The sequence below is a fragment of the Oryzias melastigma genome, linkage group LG6 (assembly GCF_002922805.2).
Source record: "Oryzias melastigma strain HK-1 linkage group LG6, ASM292280v2, whole genome shotgun sequence".
Classification (NCBI taxonomy): Eukaryota; Metazoa; Chordata; class Actinopteri; order Beloniformes; family Adrianichthyidae; genus Oryzias; species Oryzias melastigma.
In genome coordinates, this window is record NC_050517.1 from 31,075,566 (window position 1) to 31,098,087 (window position 22,522).

At 37.3% G+C, this 22,522-nt stretch overlaps 1 protein-coding gene across 1 annotated transcript in view; it reads left to right on the forward strand.

Moving 5' to 3' along the window:
- Positions 1 to 22,522, forward strand: part of cdh13 (cadherin 13, H-cadherin (heart)) — a 431,031-nt gene that overhangs the window by 100,504 nt on the left and 308,005 nt on the right. The window contains exon 2 of the mRNA XM_024281692.2: positions 19,027 to 19,147. Within this exon, the coding sequence (XP_024137460.1) occupies positions 19,027 to 19,147 (121 nt within the window). The remainder of the gene's footprint in view (positions 1 to 19,026; positions 19,148 to 22,522) is intronic.

Here is a 22,522-nt window from a genome sequence, read left to right on the forward strand (position 1 = left end):
GGCTAATTTATTCTTTTTTTCAGTTTTTAGACTGTTTTAGAAATTAGCTAATATGTCAAATAAATGCTAACTGTTTTGGGTAATTTAGGCCTCTTTCATTTTTTTATGAAAATTTGAACTTTGGGTATTTTTTCAGCTACATGCTAGCTGTTTTGGCTAAGTTTTTTTTATTGTTGATGTTTGTTTTTTTTAGGCTAATTTCGATTTTAGCTGATATTTTAGCTACCTATCACCTTCAGCGTTTTCAGTCATTAATTTCAGCATCTTCAGTGGCCAAATTCAGCTTACAGCATTCACACTAATATTATCACAGGTAATGCTATATATCTAGCTCATAATTATGTTAAAAATTTACGGTTTTAAAGTTTCAAGGGTTTTTGTAGTTTTAGAGTGTTCAATAAATGTTTATCCTCTTATATCCGTGACCTAAAGTGTTTTTGGATTTTGACCCCCTGTGCGATTGACACTCCTGAATTAAAACATTATCCTAAACATCACATGACTACATTTGAGTGAAATCCGACTCCAGTGGTTCATCACCGACTCTGATCGAGTCACTGGCGGTCTGGATGGCAGTTTTTATCTGCAAAATCTTTCTGAGGTTTTTTAATGGTCACGTCTCGGCATCTTTCTCGTAAAGCCCGAAGAACGAGGCTGTCTCCTTTTATAGTGCTGTAGGTTGAGTTTGTGGGGTAAGTGTGGCAGGCTTATTGATTCTCTTTGTTCTCCGTCAGAGCCGGCTGACTCGCTGTAGGTGCTAATGTGTCCACTTTTATATTTTAACTGTGGTGGCTTTGCATTTAAATGGGCTATTAAAGGAACTGTCTTTGAGCAGAACATCATGTTATTTCCTACCATGCCCGACTCCTTTTTTAATTCAATTAATTTCCAAAAGTACAAGATGCGATACAGCTCAATGGATTGTGCGGAAAAAGGTGAGGAAGTATTTGGTGGATATTCTTCCTTTTGTTAAGGCCAGAGCCCAAGAATCAAGGAGAATAGCGTTCACATTCTGGTTTAAACCAAGGAGCCCATCAGGAATCAGACGTTGATCCTAATCTTTACTCTGTGGTAACATTCACATGACGAGGTCAGAAGTTAAGATGGTTGATCCTTTCATAAACACTCCTTCAAAACCACATAACCACCTCTCTGTCACCTTTAGATTATCAGAAGCTACAAATATTTAAATGCATTAACTTTTGTTGACTGATTTGAGATTTGGGGTTTAAACAGCTGTCCCGCTTGTTCCCCTCAAGGGGAAACATTCAGCTAAGTCGCTGGATTTACCAGCATTTCAGACGGTGATTAATTCATCAAAACAAAAAATATCATTTATTTATTTCAAGGGGGATTTTAAAGTTGAACACAGAGAATTCTTAAGAGGTGTTACTTTCCTCAAATGTTTCCTTGATCTTTACGCGTTTGCATCCTCTTTGTTCTCCATCGCCTCTTTGACTTGCATTATTTAAACTCCCCATCACTGTGAGAAGGATCCGCAGAGCTTCACCGATGCTGGAAAATGGAATCCTGTTCATGGTATTTTGTAGAATCGGAAACAATCTTATTTTGATCTTGCTTAAACAATACAAGATCAAAGGATCGTTCATATTTAAAGGGACGTTTTTGCAGCTGATGCTAATAGCTGCATTTCCATTGACTGGAAATTGGATTTGTGATGATCAATTTGCCAAGTAGAAACATGATTTAAGAAAATGAATTTATCAAAAACAAGTTTTAGCTCTTGGAGGAGGTGTCTTTTTTTTTTAAATTGACTTATTTAAAAAAACTGAAATGGAAACACTTTTTTCAAATTAACTGAGTCACATGACCAACCAGCGCCTTTTATTTTCCTTTATTTATTTATTGTTTACATTTTGGTTTCTGGAATTCAGTTTTTTATCTAATGTAGTTTTTTAAATATATTTTTTGCCTTTGTGATTATTAAAGAGTTTTGTATTGGCGATATAATACATACATTCATAGCCCGATACGTGTCTCACAACACCATTCGTATTATGATATATCCCAAGACTGTACCAGAACAATTGTTCACTTTTTGTTTCCCTTCCCTAGTAAAAAACTAAGAATTACACGTCTCATAACAACCAAAACTGTGATTCTGACTGAACGTTTAACACACGCTGGTTCTCATGACATCTTGTTGTTGTTTTTGATCGAGCTGCTCTGAAAAGCTCGGCGTGCTGCCAACTCGTGGTTGGGTGTTAAAGGGTCACCAAACAGGGCAGTTGGAGGCTGACTCCATTAGCCCAGATTTGAAAAATGCAAAAAAGAGGGCGGAGCTAGAGGAGAAAACTGAGCAGTGGAGGTGTGGCTTGGATCTATGATTGATGGTTAGGTTCCCTTTATGTAACGTTCGCTGGGTCTTCAATATGGAGAGGTTTACTGGGCAAAGTGATGCGAGTTTCTCCACAGAACTTTATTGTTTCGAGCCGCTGGCTCAAGAGGCTGCTTTTGCAAAGCCCAACAGTGAGGCTGCTGGTGCAGCTGAGGGTTTGCAGGTCCAAAGGGGACCAGAGTCTGTGAGGGGTAAACTTCCACTAGCATCATAGCTAATAAAGACTAACGTATTAAACAAACAATCCTGAGTTAAATGTTCATTGGATACATCACCAAGTCGGAGTTTACTGGATATAACGCCAACTGCACTCAACCTCTGTTCCCTAACTTCCACTAGAAATTTGTGTAAGCCAGGAGATTTTTGACAACTGAAGGAAAAACACCTACTAGCCATGCTAAAGCTAACAACCGACCGTTACAGGATCAAAGATGGGCGGGGCTTTAATACTGGAGGTGCAGAGCATGATGACGTCAAACTTCTGGGACTTACAAAAAAAAATAGAGAAAAAAAAAATAAAACTTCTGGGACTTACAACAGTTAACAAATCACAAAATTCAACTGCGGTACCTCGTTTCAACCTGAAGGGGGCAGCACACAGACAGTTTTAGACTATTTCCAAGAATTAAACAAGTTTATTTTAATTTGTCAAAAATTTGACAACAGACAGCACTTTAAGAGCCCCATTTATAGAGGGCAAGAGCCAAAAATTAGTTAATTTACTGTTTGGACACCCTTTAAGGTGGAAAACAAAATTAAAACACTGAAGGACGCTCATAAATATTTAATTAAATATCCTCTTGTCAGCATTTTAAGTCGATACATCAAACAAAATAGTGCGATAGTTTGCCGAATTGATTTTTCCCTAGTTGTGATCTTTGAAATGTTCTTACTTTAAGTGATTTGTTGATGTGATTTGAACTTCAGGGCCACCGTAGCTTAGTAGTAAACAGACAAAAATCAGCAATTAAAGTGAGAACAACATGAACAGAGAAAAGGAGAATTTTGGAAAAGTTGAAGCAAAGTCAGCTAAAAAGTGCAGGACACACTGGTGAAGAATAAAAAGGAGGGATCTCCAGAATGACTTGTAAACAAGGACAAAAACAGAGCGCAGGTCAGCCCAAGGTGGAGGGAGAGGAGCTTAACGACAGCATCTAGGCAGCGGGCTGGAACTTTTGATGAATGGAGGTCAGCCGGGGAGGAGAGAGGTACGTTGATAACAGCAGATGAACTGTGGGAAGAAACACAGACCTCATTCCTTACGGCTAAAAGGCTCCAAACATCTGCAGGTAGCTCATATTTCTCTCCTCCACCGCGGTCTCTGAAAGCCTCGTGCTTGCAGGTGAGCCTCCTGATTAGACATTCTAACCGGGACTCGATCTGGGAGTGTGATAGCATCATCTTTGATGACTGGCACTCGATGTGGCGTGATCTCCCCGTCAGGGAGGAGCTGTTAGTCTTAGTTCTCTGTGGATTGGAGTCTGTCAGCCAGGAAATCTTCCCGCAGAACTTTTTGTCCGTCAAAACTCGACACAAAGTGTTTTGTTAGACAAGAGACTAATTTCAAGGTGAATGGATATGTCTTCTCAATTCAGCAAGACGTGCTCAGATTGACGGGCCGAACTCCAACGGAGCGCGCTCAGATTCTTCCTGCTGGAGAGCAGCTGTTGGCTGCAGCCGAGCTCTGGCTGTTTCTCGCTCTTTGCTTCACAAACCTCCTTGCAGCAAAGTGAGAGGTGTGCGATGCGGAAGTATTGACAAGCTTGCCAACTGCAGAAAGGCAGTTTGAGCAAAATGCTGGTGAGAGAATGATCCTGGAGGGGCTACACCTACTCACTCACCAGCAAACGGTGCTCCTGAAGGATGTTGTTCCCGGATTTTGGGATGTATTTTCCAGCTCTTTCCAGCTTTTCTAAAGCTGGTTTTTGCAACTTCAGCATACGCTGGAATAGTATTAATTGCATGAATGGATGAAGAGCAACGACAAGTCAAAGGAGGTCAATTCTGAAGCTAGAGGGTTGAATTCCACATTTCCTGGATTTGGGTCCGCTCTACCACGGGTCCTATCATCACTGGACCTCATACGGAACATCTTAGACTGTCTGCTTCTGTACAGACAGTCATCCTCTCTAGTTTAACCCTTTAACTCCAGAGATGTTAATCAACGGTCTTTGACTCCTCTACGATTACGCAACCGATGTGGATCAGCTGGTTCTGTGGTGGAGAAAAGCCTCTTTTGATAGATTTCAAACATTAAAGTGTTGCATAACAGCAATCAAATCAGCTGGAGTTATGTTAATTGAATGAATGATTGAAGTTGTATTGATTGATTTATTGATTGATCTGTTAAAAGGGGCAGACCAAATACATTTTTCTCCTTTTTGTACTCTTTCAATTTTTTTCTTTTTCCATCGTGTTTGAGTTTATAACTCAAGTTTTCTAAAGTATGTTTTTCTTATTAATGAATAAAAATTAAATAAAAATAATAATAAAGTTGCATTAAGAGTCAAAGATTTAAATATCTTTCCACTTCTGCTTTTTTTTCACTGTTCATATTTAAATCTGTCACTTTATAAATTCATATTTTTTATATTTGTGAAGTTCTCATGTAGAGAACAAATGTTAAGACTTTAGTGAGAATAGTTTATCAGTTTGTCGGAGGCGTTTGCAGATGAACTCGTGGGAATCATCGTGTCCTCGTGTGACACTCGTGTCTTCTCACAGCTCTCCTTTCACTCTTTCTGCTGGTCGGAGTTTTTCGCTCAGAGACACACAGACATGCAGTAGAGGTCTTCCTCTCGCTCACATCCCACCTCGCTTGGCTGCTGCTCCTCGGCATGTTTACAGCTCCGGTCCTGTTGTACAGACCCAGCAGGCGTGGCCAGGGTTCAGCGGTCTGGGCCGCGAACCAGATGGTTTCATGACTGAAGTACTCCATGCCTGGCTAACCTGCCAGCTCCACATGTCCGAGGTCCGCCCTGATTGATTCTCAGCCTTTCCAGCGTGCTCTCCAGTTCGTCTTCCTCTGTGGTTGTTAGGAGTCCAGGATGGGTCAGCCAGGCCCGCCGTGAGGTGTGTGCGCTGACATTTTACCTTGATGGAGACGGCGGTGGAGCAAGATGGGAAGACGGCGTGGTATTTTTTATGAAATGTCAAGGCACTGGCAAACTGTGTGGTTGGATGTGAGGAAACGATGGTCCACGAATGCAGCAAATCAGAAAAAGAGTAAACCTTTGAATAACATTCATTGGTATTGATAAATTGTTACTATGCACACGTGCACGGTTGGAGAGACTGAGCAGGGTCAATGGGAGCCTCCTCAAATATATGCAGACAAACTGTCTTAGCTACGGATTTAGATGAACTTCATGATAAAAGGCAGTAAAGCTAAATTTACCAAATGTATTTTTATCATTCAAGACACGCTCCAATGAAGTCTGTCTTTGGTCCTTTTAACATGTTGTTGTGCCATGTCTAAAGAAAAGGATCTTTGATGTTTTTAACCTCTAAGAGTTTTTGTGTTTTATGCTTTTAACTTCTGAAGTCTTTGTCTTTTATTTTTACCTTCTGAGAGTTTTTGTCTTTTATATTTTTAACCCTTTGAAGTTTTTGTCTTTTTTTTACCTTCTAAAGTTTTTTTCTTTTATGTTTTTAACATTTAAAGTTTTTTTTTTAATGTTTTTAACCTCTGAAAGTTTTTGTCTTTTATGTTAACCTTTGAAGTTTTTAATTTTTGAACCTCTGATGTCTGTCTCAGAAAAGTTGCTATATAAATAAAACTTACTTGTGGGAGAGTCCATAAACAAACGGGTGATGGGAAGAGGGGGTGGGGTGAAACTTGCACTTCTCTGCAGAAACTAAGTCTTAGAAAACAAGTCAAGTTTTTAAATTTTGGCTGATAAAAAATGTGCATAATCACAGAACACCAATGGGAACGCTTTAAAATAACACAAGAGATGATCTCAGTGGGTCTTTAAATGCTTTAAAAATATTTAGGATATGAAATAAAAGACTGTAAACTACGTTTTATGATGACGTTTGTCCACATGATGGAAGAGTTCTTTCACAAAATATTCTAACATCAAATATTTTGATCGCCATTAAAAGGCACAAAAGAATGATCTGAAAGTTTTGTTCTTAAACTCTTGATTCTTCCAATATTCTTCCATTCTTTCTCCACACATTCATCTGCTCTCTATCTCAGCATGACTTTACCTCCTTCTCCTCGTCTGGAAATTCCATTTCTAGTGGCCTTCTTTGTCTCTGCTGATTCACAGTGGGTTCTTCAGGGAATATTGATTTTTCCCCAGAGGTGACATTTGTCGTGAGCTCTCCCAAGTCATTGCTTTAATCACACGACTGGTCCTTCACACTTGAACTGAGTCAGATGATAATTCCTCCAGAGGGAAACATCTCCTGTTTCTATATCTCCATTGATATGATGGACTAAAAAAATAAAAGTCCTCAGAGACATTCAAAAATTAGACCTTCTTTAAAAAATGTGATTTTTCTCCTTTAACTGACCATTTGAATGACAATTAATAGAGGAATGATTTTTAAAGCATTTTGGTTTCTTTTCAAATGATCAGAAGTTCTTGTTAAAATAGGAAGAATATAGAATTACATTAAAAAGTGCTTTTAATTATTTGTCTTCATCTAAATTAGTCTATAAATCAGCTGCATAAAAAATAAATCATTCCTGGACAGCTTTAATGTTCTGCTTTCTTTGCATTTAATGCAACAGATGCTTAGAATTAACATTTTTTAAAACTGGAAGTTATTAAAAACTCATGAAAGACCCATTCCAATGAAAAATGTGTATTTTTTTGTTTTTAACATGTTCGAGTCGCTCTTTCCTCATAATAGAGGACTTATATTAAAAACTTTACGACTAAAACTGCGTTTCTGAGTTTTTTACAAATTCAAATCTCATTGGATCAGAAAAGCGGATGCTCGAGAAGCCTGGTGCTCATGCAGCAGAATTTCCATAGAAATGTTTTTTAAATGTGTTTTTAATTTGGTCAAATGAAAGTCTCCAAACATTGTTTTATTTTGCTTAATTACACTATAGTGGTTGAAGTTTTGAACAAATGCAGTTTAAAATGATTGAAATGATTTAGTTATGTGATTGTGTCTCACATTTTAGAGAATGATGATAAAAAGCTCAATTTATTTGATATGTTTTGACTTTTTTTTTTATTAATTGATTCTACTAAAATGTTGTTTATATCTTAGAGTAACATTGAAAAACGTTGGTGGCACACCAAAATCCTAATAATAAAAACATCAACTTTGACTCACTTGCATTTTTAATTTCAGTAAAGCTGCTGCAGCAGGACGACCTTCATAATAGGGCTGGGTTGAAAAAAATCGATTAATTGATTTGAATCGATTTAAGCTTAATAGATCAATAATCGATTCACAAAAGATATAAATCGATTCAGCATATAAAGCTAAAGTCTGCTTGCTTGATGCTAATGTTCAATAGAATTTCCCATAGGACGGCTAGTGGGATTCATTTTTTCAAACTCTTTAAAGGAAAAAAATGTAAAGTAATTATTTGTGGTCTAAAACTATTTTTTTCCCTCATACTGTTGTCTTCTTCTTGAATAAAGTGTACTTCTGTAGCGCCATCGCCACCTAGTGGCCAAACTGAAACGTCCTCCAGGAGAAGGAGATTAATGTTTCCAATGTTAATGATCTGAACATTTTAGTTAGAACTTCTCCTTTAGAGAATCATGTAACTCTGGATGGTATTAACAATCTCATTATTTCAATGATATATTTACAGGATGTGAACTGGATTAGATTAATGTAAATATATTCAGATTAAATAATAGATTTTTAATGTTTTTCTAAACAAATGTGTATAAATGTGTAAACTAAAAATTGAATAGAATTGAAGAATTGAAAGAATTGGAAAAAATCGGAATCGAATTTAATTGTTTCTGGAAATTATAACTGATACCCAGCTCTACTTTATAACACGGTGGGTTTTATTTTGAAAGAAACTAGTGTGTGCTGCTGTCAAAAGTAAAAGACTGTTATATATATAAACATATAGACACTGTTGTAATTTAATCATTGTAATATTTTAGTTACATTTATAAATCAATGTTTAATTGACAATAAAGTGAGACTTTGTGGTTCTGGTTGGTTCTGGTCTGTAGGAAACCTGAACAAACGGCTCTATTAAAGGTTGCAGACTTCTGTTCTAGTGGAACACGAGGAACTATGGTTGTGGTTGAATGTTCTATTTGTTCTCTGCCGTTAGCGTAACGTGGTGAACGGATGATGGAGCCGCCCTGTTCTAACCACGAGAACTTCAGACTGAATCAATAGTGGACGATCAAAGCCGGCGGGAGCGATTGTGGATTTGTGTCAGGAGATTAATACTTACAGAATGGATCTGAAAAGTCATTATACTCATTTCAAAACGGCGATAGTGGAGCGAGCTGAAAGGGTAATGGTTATCGCCGGCTCCGCCGCAGCTTCTTGTTTTAATTTAGAAGAATCAATTTCCTTCCTTGATGCACTTAATTGACTTGCAGTCTCTGTTCTGTTTACCAGCAAACAGGCCGTCTGCATTGATCGCTGACCCTGGAGGGTCGGCGGAGGCCAGCGAGTCAGAGGTCGGGGGGGAAAGATCAGTCAATCACGCCTGGATGAATCAGAAATCTGTTGTTCTGGTGCAGCAAACGTGGTTTACCTGAAATGCTGCAAATCAGATGCATTTTCTGAAAATAAGCCTCTACTATTGATTTTTAATAACAGGATGTATTTATGTTTGGTAGTTTAGAATGAGCCACATTTTGAAAACATATGAAAAATATGAAAATTAAGTAATTGTGAGCGCATAATAAAGTTGAACTTAAATTAAATAAAGACACTTAACAAGTTAATGAGGACAATCTTCTGTTCCGAAATGTTTCAAAGTTTTCAAAAAAATAGAAATATTTGAAACATTTTTCTAAATCCCAGCAGCTGACATGACTTATCACGGTAGTTTTCTATGGCGTTTTTTTAATTGCAGCAGCTTTTTTAATAGACCAATCAGAAGAAAGCCAAAAGTCAAAAGTCCTTTTTCACTGGCGTGCAGGAAGTTTCTCCGTGAGTCTGTGCGAGCGCACATGGCCAAAATGTCGCATTCTCACTGAGATTCTGCTTGTGCGCACGCCATAGTTTTCACCCATTGTAGAACTACAATTCAACAAAATGCAACAGTTTGAGGATTTTTTGATTTAAAGATTTCATCCACAATTTCACAAAATGAAAATGAATTTCAGCAGGAGGTTTCTGTTTTTCCTCGTTCTTTCTTTATTTTTAAGACGGAACATGTTTGTTACTTTTCTTATTGGTGGCTGACAATAATTTGATTTTTTTTCGGATCATTTAAGTTTCCCTAAACAATTTTTACTTCCAAAATCTTCCCTCTTGCAGTTTAGGGTTAAGTAGCAGACATTCTGAAGAAAGAAAAATAACAGGAGTTCAGTTGTCTGGAGTCACTTTGAGCTTCTTAAAGTTGAAAAAAGGTTAAATATGAGCTTTGTATTCAACATTTAACAATTTACATTAATACAACATTGATGTAAAATCACCTGACAACAAAATTCAGTCTTAACCAAGTAAAAAAAATAATATAAAACTTACAAAATAAACCAGAAATTTGAAGTTCTTTTTTTTTTTAATCCACAAAAAATCTTCAACTTTTTTCAGTGCAGGAATTAGTTGTTAGACTCACCACTAGCTGTCGCTGTATTGAGGTGTTTTAAGTGTTCCATTAGATTGAATCCTTTTGGAGCAATTGGTTCAAATGATTCAATCTCCCAATGGTTCCATTTCTGCCATCAGTGCCTTGAACAGAACTGAAGCAGAACTAAGCATTAAGCTAACAAAGCTTCGGCTAACTTTAAATGTACACCCGATCTCTGGGTTTTGGGTCCAGCCAATAAGCTTCTGCATAAAAAGCAGCTCCACCTTCAGACATCTGTTTGGACCAGAACGAGTTTCACAGGTGGGAAACCAGGAAGTCACTCACCAGGTAACCCAAAGAAACCTAAATATATCACAAGAAAACGAAATGTGGGAACAGTTTATAAAGTGAATCTGCTGTATTAAATCAGCTCAGAGGTCTGCAACCTTCAACACTTTAGGAGCCATTCGGGTCGATTTCTCTCCAACCAGAACCCAAAAGGAGCCAAAAAGTCATCAGTCACTTTTTAGAAAAATAAGATTCTGATTTATATTCATGCTTTTGCACTGAAGTGATACATTTAAATAAACTGTTGTGTTTTTTGGCATAAATAAAGCATAAACATGAAGAGAAAATAGCTTTTAAAAAAATATGAAATAGTTTATAACTTTTGATAGAGCTTTGCATGACTTCCTTTCAAAATAAGACATTTTACACTATAGGGTCATGTCAATGAGCAATCAATGATAAAAAAAAACAAGTTTATTTGACTGTTTCTGGAGCATTTCAGCCACAAATTCCTAAATATAACCAACAAAAACTCAATCAGAGCTAATGAGGTGATCCCTTCCGTATATTAAAACACTTTAAATCCTTAAAATAAAATAAAATCTGCTTTGTAATCCAGTGGATTCTAATTAATTCAGATTCTATAAATTGACTTTCTGTGATAAATGAAGCTCAAATTTAGTTCAAATGTGTCAGTATAAGAAATGTGGCAAAATTAAATAGTGTTTTGTCTCGATCTGACATGGAAACTATTATTCACACTTTTATTTCTTCTCGTTTAAATGACTGTAACTCTCTTTTTACCTGTTGTAACAAACGTTCTCTAAACCTCTTCAGCTCGTCCAAAACTCTGCAGCGAGGCTTTCAGCAGGAACCAGTAAACAGTGAACACATCCCTCCACTAATGTCTGCTTTACTTTGGTTACCCATTAAATCCAAATGGATTTTAAGATTTTACTTTTCGTTTGTAGAGCCTTGCAGTGCACATCTCTGACCTTTTAACCCCGTACTCTTCAGTCTTCCAACCAAAATCTATTGAGCATCCCCAAAACCCGCTTTAAGACCGGAGGAGAGTCTCCCTCCCAGCCGGTGCTCCTCGTCTTTGGAACTTCCTCCTGTTGTCGCTGCGTCAGATCGACTCCGATGAGAGTTTTAAATCCGGGTCAAGACGTTTTCATTCCAGAGAGCTTTTAGTTGATTTTAGCCCCCAGTACTATGTCTTACTGTGTTTTTAGTTGTTTTTATTACTTCTGTGTTTTGACTTGATTTTATTCTCTTTTTGTAAAGCTCTTTGTGATTCTTTCTGTGAAAAGCTCTATAGAAACAAAGATATTCTATTCTATAAACTAAAGGACTGATGGAGAATTACGGCTACCATTGTTGGGATCCTCGTTTAATGATTCACACCGTCCTTCAACTGATGCCAAATTAGCAAAAAAGGTTACATCATTGCTTAAATATTAGCTAAATTCCAAAATAGCATAAAAAACCCTCAGTTGATGCCAATTTAACCAAAAAAACTATCTTGTTGTTTACGGCTACCATTGTTGGGATCCTCGTTTAATGATTCACACCGTCTGTTTGGCAATGAGTTGAATAAAGTTTAAATTAATTTACTTCATTTTTAACTTCACTACTTACTTCCTTTTTCCTTTACAGAAACCTTTTCAAATTTCCAGAGCCTCATGCTCAGACCCCTGGACTAATTAAAGCAAATGGATTCACGTTGGCTGTAACTAAAAAGGATGTGTGATGATCTTCACAACGTTGTTCAAACTTTACTGACATCTTTGATGTATTTTTTTAAACCACGCAGATCGAGATATCTTGTTGCAGGAAAACAAGCGAACTGAACTGCTCTGATCCAGATTTGTATCCCTCTTTTCAGTGAGCGGTTCATTTCCACGCCATCGTTCATCGTGATTCTTGATTCATTGTGTTCGTGATATCAGCAGATTGTTAGTCCACTTATTAGACCAGTACTCAGTTCCTTCCATCCAGCATTGCTGAAGCAGCTAATTGGTTCTGCTGGACCCAATGTTTCATGTGTTCCTTTGTTTACCTGAGATTGGACCAAAGCAATCCTTTCATTTAGCCTTCTTTTCTGGCAAACTCATAACCAATTTTCCCTGCATAACGGCGCCGTTGTTCCACTGACATCAAACACTCAGCCAAAATCAATTCCTGCTTTTATTGGGCTGCTCAGGAGAAAGCCTATTCTGAAGATCAGTCATTGTTTCATGTGTTTATTCTTCTATCCATATGTGAGCGTCTGGCATGGATAGGATGGCGTATTCACCCCCCTCCCCCCGCTCCCTCACTTCTCTGAAATAGAGAGCAAGACGGGGTTTTTATTTTAAATTTAAGACGATTTTTGATGTTTAATGATTGGACTTTCCTTCTGTCAAGCAAAGGTGATGACAGGATTGGTAAAAATCCCATCATGCATCAGTCAATTCACACATTTCATTGGATATTTTTAAAATAATATCAATGCAGATTTTCTCATCTCAGGTAGAATTTGAGATTTTGTCGTTTTGGTTGATGGACTCGACTGTTGACTTCTCAAAGCCTCATCCGAGCGTTTGGTCGGGCTCTTTCTTCCAGGTGAAGATGGAGTCACAGAGAGCCTGAGGGCCTGTCGGGTCGACTCAAAACCCAATTCTTGTTCCAAAATAAAACCGCACAGATGTGACTCTGGAAGAGTCTCTGGCTGTGAAAATAATGCAGCTTTGCAGAACTCAACAGTTCTGCAGTAACTCAGCGGCCTGTCGTCAAGCGGTCACTCCGTGAACTGCTGACATCTTAAGTGACACTTTTGGAGGTTTTTAGTCTTAAAGAGATTCGACCACTTGGTAGATTTTATAGGGAAAGTAAGAAACATTCAATGGTTTGAATTTGATTAAAAACAGGATTGACTTTTCTCAGAATTTGTATCTTGTTATGACATGCTGATGTTATATATGAGCTTAATGTTTCTGTAAATGATCTTTATTTTGAACTTAAGGAAAGAGCTTTTTACTTCATTACTTGTCACATTTTATCTTCATCTTCTGAAAATTCTTAATGCTGTTTTTATTTTTAAACTTGATCTCACTCAGTTCTGAAGAAGTGTAGTAAGTATTCTGTTCTTTGGGGGTTTCAGGGTCTCAGTTTGATCTAAAGATGAACAAAAAAATAAGAAACAAGAACTTTCCCACAAATCTTTCACAGGAATTTACAGATTTATTAAACTATTTTCCACTACAAAAGAAAAAAGGTAATTCCTTCACACTGATGTATAAAACTATGCACACATTTGGTACACAGTGTACAACACTTGTTCAGCCCATGGTGTTCACACTGGACGAGCAGGGAGGGGCTTCTTCTTCATTTTTTGCTACTATGAGCTCATGTCTGCCACCTACAGTTGGAAGAGAAGAAATATCAAATCAGTGCAAATCTTTGGATTTGGGTACAAAGCAAAAGTTCACTGGTGTATATAGTGTCCTTGCAGTGGTGCATAACAGTTACCATCATGTCAGGAGAGTGGCCTTTGTTTATCTTCATTTAGAAAACAATTGCAGATGTCGTCAAGCTCGTCACCCGTCTGGGTTCACCAACTAAACCAGCTATGCTAGGAGTTTGAGTTTCACTGCGTCCAGGGCCGGCCCTGGGCATTGGCGACCTAGGCAGTCGCCTAGGAGGAGGAGGGGCCCGCTGTGTTATTTGTTAGAGCTTCTTTAAAGCAAAAAAGCAACAAAACTAGCCCTCGGGGACAGCTTTAAGGTTAAAAAAGGAAGTAAGAGGAGGAAAAAACTGACTCAAAGCGGAGGAGAATTTAACTGGCCATACAGTTTTTTTTCTTTTCCTCTTTTTAAACCCTTGAAATGTAAATCTTTAAACCTTAAACACTGGAGATGCCTGTCAAAAGCTCTACTATGCTGAGAGACACACCCCTAATGTCAGTACAGTGGTTAGTGCGGCCGCCGTCCATTGCAGAGGTCGGGGGTTTTGTGTCCTGGCTGGGGAGGAGTGGTATTATGCTAAAAAAAGTGATTGGTATTTAATTATTGAGAATTTAAATTAAATAAATACTTATTTTAACATATTTTAGGCACCTACAGTGTTTCTTTTTCCGTGCAGTGATATTCGTGGAGTTGGCAGAAATCAGGTTTCTCTTGGGGCGCCATGAAGCTCAGGGCCAGCCCTCTCTGGGTCACAAAGAAACCCCTGATTGGTCAAAGCTCAGCCTGGTTTAACTGTAAACGTGCCTTGAAAGGGTTTTATATGTATAGCTTTAAAACAATCGTACAAACTTGTGTTCTTCTGAACGTGAGAGTTTTGAATGTAGAATCCTGAAACGTTCATTTAGACTTTTCATAAGAAGTGGTCGCTTGAAGGCGTGTTGCCGGGGAGGGGGGGCGGTGTGTGCTTAACCAACAATTGGGCTGTCTTATGGGGTCCAGATGACCCCAACCTGACATTGGCGTGTTATCTCTCCCAAAAAAAGAAAAAAAAATAATTAAAAAAAGAAAAGCTCTTCACGCTTTCTTGAGTTCCAGGAGGTCCTACTGCCAACATGAATGTGATGAGACAGTAAAAGGGTTAAGACTGATACCTGATAGTGTTGAGGGTTTATCTAGTCTAGTTTTGTGAAAGTAATTTAATCGTAGAAATTATTTAAAGGTTTTTTTAAATAAAAAACAAACTATTTTTGGTGTCAGGATTGAAGGTGTTGGACAAATTCAAACACATTTCCTGAATTTCAAAGCGAAACGTTTTTTACATAAATATAAACAAGTTTTTTAAAATGCCTGTTCTGAATTTGCTGTGTTTGTGTTGAGAGCAAATCTTCATGAAAACATTCCATGAAATTTCTCCTTTCCAACCACAGATTAGCTTTATGAAGATGAAAAAGAATCTCTGACATCATTTCCTCAAAGTCAAATTATGAAGTAATGTACACCCTTTGCCTTTTGACATCCATTTTTAATAAATGTATATTTAGAATAATAAAAACTCTTGACAGAAACAAATGTCGTTATTGGAAGAACAGGTTAAATGTGAATAATTTTCCTTCCAAAGTCTAGACTGAAGCATTCTCCACTGGTTTCCTGAGGGGGGATACTGTCCACAATAATAGTCTTCTATGCAAACAACATTGTCATTAACATTGTGCCGCCTAAATGCTTTGGCTCTCCTACGGCGTCACCGGGGACGGCAGCGTTTTCCTCTTTAATGGATGCTGAAACCTTCACGCGTGTTGCTGTGTAGATGCTGCTTCTTTCAGATTTCAAATGTGGTTGATTATTGTGCACGCTGCAGGTTTATTGGCTTATTCTTATTGTACGGCACCTTGTCAGGAAGCTCTGGAATAGAGTTGAATAGAGAGTGTGACACAGCAGGAAGCAGGACTCTGCAGGCGGCTGTGATTACTATCCTGGGAACTGTGTGTAATGACCTCTTCTGCTCAACGTGTGCCAGCGCCGGTTAATCATCATGACAGACTTTTGTCTGGAATCCAAACTCGTGCAAGTTTAGATGATGTAACGTCAATGCAGAAGTCGCACCTTAAAGACCCTCTCCAGTGAAGATGGTATTTATTGTATTTTTTACATTTTCTTATGATGGAGGACAAATAAAAAGAAAAATAATCTTAAAACTAGAAAAGTTGAATTAACTATGCTAGTGTGAATGCTTTATGCTGAAAGTAGTTTCTGAAGATGCTGAAACTTTTTACTGAAATGGTGACGCAATTTACTTTAATTAATTTGCTGAAAATGCAAAAGCTATATACAAAATGTTACATTTGATAAAGTACTGGAAATTTTGTTAAAGAACTATGAAAGAGCGCTGAAGTTGACCTAAATTTCTGAAAAACTTTTAGTAAAATTGCTTAAAAATCCCTAATAAATGCCAATTTTACAAAAATATTTAGTCTGTTTCTTAAATATGAGCTAAGCTAATGAATTTCCCCCCAGGGGATTAATAAAGTATAAAGTATCTTGATTAATTGATAAACTCAAAATTAGTAACAAAAAAAAAACAATGTAGATGCCAAATTAGCAAAAAATTATTCAGAAAACTAAATTAGTTAAAAACGTTATATGTTGCTAAAATAGAAGCTAAACGCTAAATTGGCCTAAGAATATCCCGAGTAGATGGCAAATTAGCCAAAAACGTTAGCATGCTGCTAAAATATGAGCTAAACTCCAAATAATAATAATTTGAAGACTTTCTCATTCATTTTCTGTGAGGCATATTTTACTCAATATTGTAAAAACTACAAAGTTTATGAATACCAAAAAATGCAAGCATTAATGTCCTGAATGAGCTGAACATTCAATTCACTCAATGCAATTCGATTCTTTTCCATTTTAAGTTTACGTGGTTTACACATTTAGACATATATGTTTAGAAATACATTCACATTGTATTTATGTTTTGAAGATATTCATATTAATCTGATACAGTTCACATATTGAAAAAGTGTATTGTTGGAAAAAAATAATGAGATTGTTAATATCATCCAGTGTTACATGGATTCTCTAAAGGAGAAGTTCTAGCAAAAATGTTCAGATCATTAACATTGGAAACATTTCTCTGCTTCTCAAGGAGGACGTTTCAGTTTGACCACTAGGTGGAGCACAAGCCATTTTACCTTTTTCTAGAAGAAGAAAAAAGTGACTAAAATCAGTGTTTGAAACGACAAACGGTTACTTTTAAACAAAAGTTTCTTTAGAAAAATGTGGAAAATTCCTGCCTGTGAGTTTATAAAGATGTTCATTTAATCAGTAAGTTTAGGTCGACCGAGCGTTAGCATTAGCTGTCCTATGGGAAATTCCATTAAACGTTAACATCAAGCTAGCGGACTTTAGCTTTATGTGCTAAATCAATTCCTACTTTTATGGATCGATTATCAAGCTTAGATCGATTCAAATCGATTTATGGATTTTATCAACTCAGCCCTATTATAGATTGTGTTGTTTCATTAAAAGAAAACACTTCATAGTGTTCATTTGTATCAGACGTTTTATACGAAATAGATTTTTTTTACACAAACAGTAAATATTTTCATATGAATATAATTTTCCTGTTTCTTCATCTTTCTCTGATTAACTGCACGGATGAGGTTTTCTGGCATCCACTAAAATATATTTTGGCTCCAGCTCATTACTCTGACATATAATCTAACCTTTATCCCCAAACCAAATGCTAAGTATTAAACATGATCAGATTATGTAACAGCAGATTTGGTTATTTGTGCTTCATTTGCTAACCTTTAGCATCTGAACAGGAATGAAGCTATATAAATCATTAAAGGAGTTTGCACTTTAATAACATGAATTAATTCTTAAACGAGTTAAACATGCGTTCATGCATAGTCAATGAAGAGTCAAAGAAGATGCCGGCTTTAAGTCTGAATAAAACAATTTTAAATTGTGACATAATGACCTCTTTGTCAGGAAAAGAACAAACCGTGTTGTCAGATTTTAGACAAAGTGGAACACTAATGATCCTTCATATTACAGGGAACACTTAGAGGGATAATTAGTTTAAAACTGGAAAATTATTGTTTTAGTTGTTTCTGTTTAATTGATTGTCTTTTATGTTGTTTTTAAAATGATGAAAAACTTGACTGTAAAACATTCTGCTTTAATTATATTTTTAATAATTTCCTTAGACGTGTAATCAGGCATCTAAATCAAACTAAAGTGCTAAAAACTGAAATGCTGAAAAAACAAAGAGAATGCTGCAGAAGCAGAGTCCTGATGGACGCCGTGCAATCATAATATTTGATTAACCATGCAGGTTTTTTACAGAAATATTCATAATTTCACGTCCAGTGCTTAATAAATCCTCTGAAAGATTTCTAGAATGTGTTCTAGAGACATTCAGGATGTAAAAGTTAACCTGTCGGCTGAAAAAACAAAACAAATTTGATTTAATCTGGCACAAATAGATTTTATTCTTGACCCCGAGGGAGCACGTTTTATTTGACTTTACGTGTAACTCATTTATCCTGTATAAAGACTATTGAAAACCTCATCGTAAATTCTATTTTTAATTTTCTCTTTTCTTATTGTTCTTCTTTCTTTCAGTCTTTGGGAATTGCAATTAGTGCTGTCATGCGATTAATTTTTTGTGCGATTAATTAATTGTGATCATCTAATTAATCGATTTTAATCGCAATGATTTTTTACCCAATAACTGGTTTGAAAACCTCATTTTGAGATATTTTTTTAATAATGGTAACCATTCAACACAAAAATGAGATTAACGTGATTTAAAATATTTACTTAAATGTCTGTAATTAATCAATCGGGATTGAAGCGACAAAGTGACAGCCCTAATTACAATACTATTCCATCATTTGTGTATTTCAGTTTTTATATGAAACAAATGGAAGGACTTATTTTGTTAACATGACTGAAGATGTTCAATCTATTTTGTTGTTGAACAATCCAAATAACAATATGAAATAATACAATAAAAATCATCTGGAAATTGACTGATTATATTATGATCGTTTTATTTTTTCTTCCCGTTAAGAACAAAGTTTTTAGAATTAAAGATATATATTTTTATGCTTATTTTTGTTCAAGCGACACTTTTCCCGTTGCTAAAACTGCATCATCCTTCCTGTTTCTGACAGTAGTCGAGTCTTCACCCGAGTGACTGACGAGTGTTTTCTGTTTTGCAGGTTGTGAGTGTGGATGGCCAGGAGGAAGGAGGCCAGCAGGCCTGTGTTCCTGGTTTCCAGGTCAAAAACTACCAGGTGGCGTACAAAGGAGCTTTTCTGAAGGACCAGCCTCTAATACAAGGTCAGTGGAAATGCTGGAGAGCAGAGTTTATATCCAACAGAAATCTGTCAGCTTGTCTGGTTTGTAGAGGGCACATGTGTCAAAGTCACGGCCCGGGGGCCGGATCCGGCCCTCCAGATCATTTTATTTTATTGTTATTAATGACCCGATGTTATCTTATGCTTGTTTCTAACTTGTATAATTTTGACAAAATATATTTTAATGGACAGTAAAATATTTAAAGTTATTTAAGTTATAAGTTGATTTATTCTGGAATAATATTCCTGCCTTTTTATTATTCATAATTATGTAAAAAAGTTACAATTCTAACATTTTAAAAATTTGCATTTTACTAGCCTTTTGGATTATTTTGGCATTTATTAAGATTTTTTAGGCTCATGTGAGCCTAATATTGTAGCTATGTAGCTAATATTTCAGCTAACCTTAATTTTTTGTTTGTTTTTTTTAGGCTTATTTGGCATTTAACTAATATATTTTAGCTGGCTATCAGTTTCAGTGTTTTCAGCTATCGGCACTAGCATCTTCAGCGGCCAAATTTCTCTTACAGCATTCCGTCTAGCATTATCACAGGTAATACTATATATCTAGTTCATGATTATGTTAAAAAGTTACAGTTTTAAAGTTTAAAAAATGTTGTTTTAGAGTGTTCCATAAATGTTTATCCTGTTTGTCCTGTAATCTAAGGTGTGTTTTTGATTTTGTGCGATTGAGTTTGACACTCCTGGTTTAGGGAATGCTCCTAGTCTTACTGTCAAGGTAAAACTGGTGTTTATTTGGTTTGTTTTTCACAGTTGAACAGAATTCATGTTGGAATAAAGCTGAATGAATCTCTGTTGTAAGGAAAACAAAAGGATTCCTTGTGTCTCCTAATGAATTATTCTCCTTGACTAAATGATATTTCCAAGTCCTTCTTTTATTCCGGGTTTGCTTTGTTCCACTCCTAAAACGAGCTTGCATCTGCTTAGTTGGATTCCCGTCTGGGTGTGAACTTCCTCGTGGAGGACTGCAGCTCCAGCAGCCCTGAGCCGTCGTAAAGCACGCCTGTTTGATCTCCACAGATCCATTATCAAAACCTGAGATTTACAAAGACGTAAAGCTGGAGCTTGCTTTAGAGCTGCGAGCTCTTCCATTTCTTTCCCGCCGTAAATCGGCTGCATTGCCTTGGGCGTCCGCTCCCATTCCCCACCATCTCCTGGATTGCACCATTTCGGTGGCATGTCCACTCCCAACCCCAGATTGCTGCTACAACTTATTGGTTGTGTTCTCTCCTGTGGAGAAGCGCTGCAGTGCCTATCTGTGCACCTCCACTTTATCTTGACGGAGATCAGCAATAATGTTGGCCGGCGAGCAGCTTTCTCTCAGGGGGCTGAGAGTTATGGCATCTGACATGTTTTTCCACAGAAATCGACACGGTGCCGACAGCTAGCAGCAGTTTTATTGCTGAATCAAGGCAAGGTTTTTTTAATTTATTTATTTACCTAATAATTCATTGAGGTTTTTTTTCTCCCACTGTTTGTATTTGAGATACTGCAGTCACATGGAGTAGGGAGGATTCAGTTTGTGTATGCACTCGACTATTTAGAGTAAAAAAATAATGTTTCTCGATATAGAACAAACTTTTCTTGTGCAGCCCCTACCTGACGGACAGCTTTTCCAATTGAAAATACATACTTTCCTGCCTAGACAGCAAAATATGACAAATCTGTGAATTTTGCCTTCAATCGTCTTTCTCCTTTTTCAGCTTTATTGTACTTGATTTGGTCAGCCAGTGAGGCATTCTGTCATCTGGAGGTTCAGTGGTGCGTGCAGTCAGAGACAGAACTCCGTTCTGCCTTATCGCTCTGCAGTGGAACAACAGAGTGGTTCCATTACCTCCAATATGCTCCTGTCAGCAGAAACACCTTTCACAGTGGCGGGGGTCCCACTGCTTACAGCTGCTAACCCAAAAACGCACCGCCTTGCATTAGCCTCCTGCAAACGTGCAGGTTTATGCACTCTGCCAGGAGCGGCTACATAATTAAAGTGAAACATACTGCAGACCATATTCTGGATTCTTCTCCAGAAAATATTTAAGAAAGTTTTCCCTTTTCTGGCTCCAAAAAAATCTTTAAAGAGAATACATAATGGTCAAAAACACAGACATTCTTATACTACAAAGTAAATATAGTACTATAGGGTCATTGTTGCCATTTGTGCTCTTATGTCTGTGTTTCTGCAATGTCAGGTTTAAGGGGAAACCATTGGTTATCCCCGTTAATTTGACACATTCACCAGTATGTTGGTTTTCGAGGATCATTGATGTTATTCAATCGTCTCGCTAACCATTTTTGTTGCATTTGAACAAATTGAGAGAGTGAGTGGGAATCATTCAGTGCCAGAGGCTGCAGCTGGGCTCAGTGACACATGCAGATTTATGTTAATTCTGCTCAGCCCCGTGCCACCTGCTGTAGACCTCCTTGTGTAATTACCAGTGGAGGGGCGGTCTGTTAGCCGGAGATACCTGTTGGCGCAGACCCGCGTTCAAGGACATCCATCTCGGCTAATGGCCATATCTGAGAAACAAATGCATACCCAAACAGTGCTGACAGTCACTCTTTTCTGCTCCTGGTTACGTTGCTATTTTCCCCTCATCTGCTGGCTATTGATTCACTTCTGTCTTTAGTCTATTATCTCTAATCACCTCTTTTTATTCCCGTCTCTTAAGCTCTCATTAAAAGAAGGACGTGTAGGATGGAAGTGCTTAAAGAAAAGGAAATGCAAAGTTTCCAAAGAAAAAGACGTTATTTGCTCCCCTTGAGCAAATAACTTACAATAGTTCAGTTGTACCGTGTGTATTTTTCCCACCACTGTACAAGTACTCAGAATGGTGCTACTGATTCTGATGCTACGAGTTCTAATGCCATGTTCACACTGAAAGTGGTTTGTGCGTCAAATTTGCTTGTCCATGAAAGGGTTTTTAAATTTGACACTAGCCTGACGTGGGAGGAGCTAATGCTTTTGGCCTGATCGCTACATGGAGAAGTGTCTGTGTATATGTCATTTACAATACATGGACGACAGACGAAACTGATGTTTACAGATACGATTTATTTATTAAAAAAAAACTCTTCAAATGCATCGGTAATCACGTCTCCATGCCTGGGTTCAGGTGGTCATTCAGAGATAGTTGCAGGATGCTGAATGATGGACAATTTCAATGGTACTTCTGTGTTTCTGTGACCCAGTTTGATGACTTCCTGTCCTGCATTAGTCCAAGGAGGGAAAAATAGAATTTATTTAGAGAAAACAATTTTGAACGATCAGCTTGTCCTGTGGTGGTTTTGGCAGCTCCTCTCTGATTGTGTCATTGAACACGACACGGGCCAAAGCTGAGTC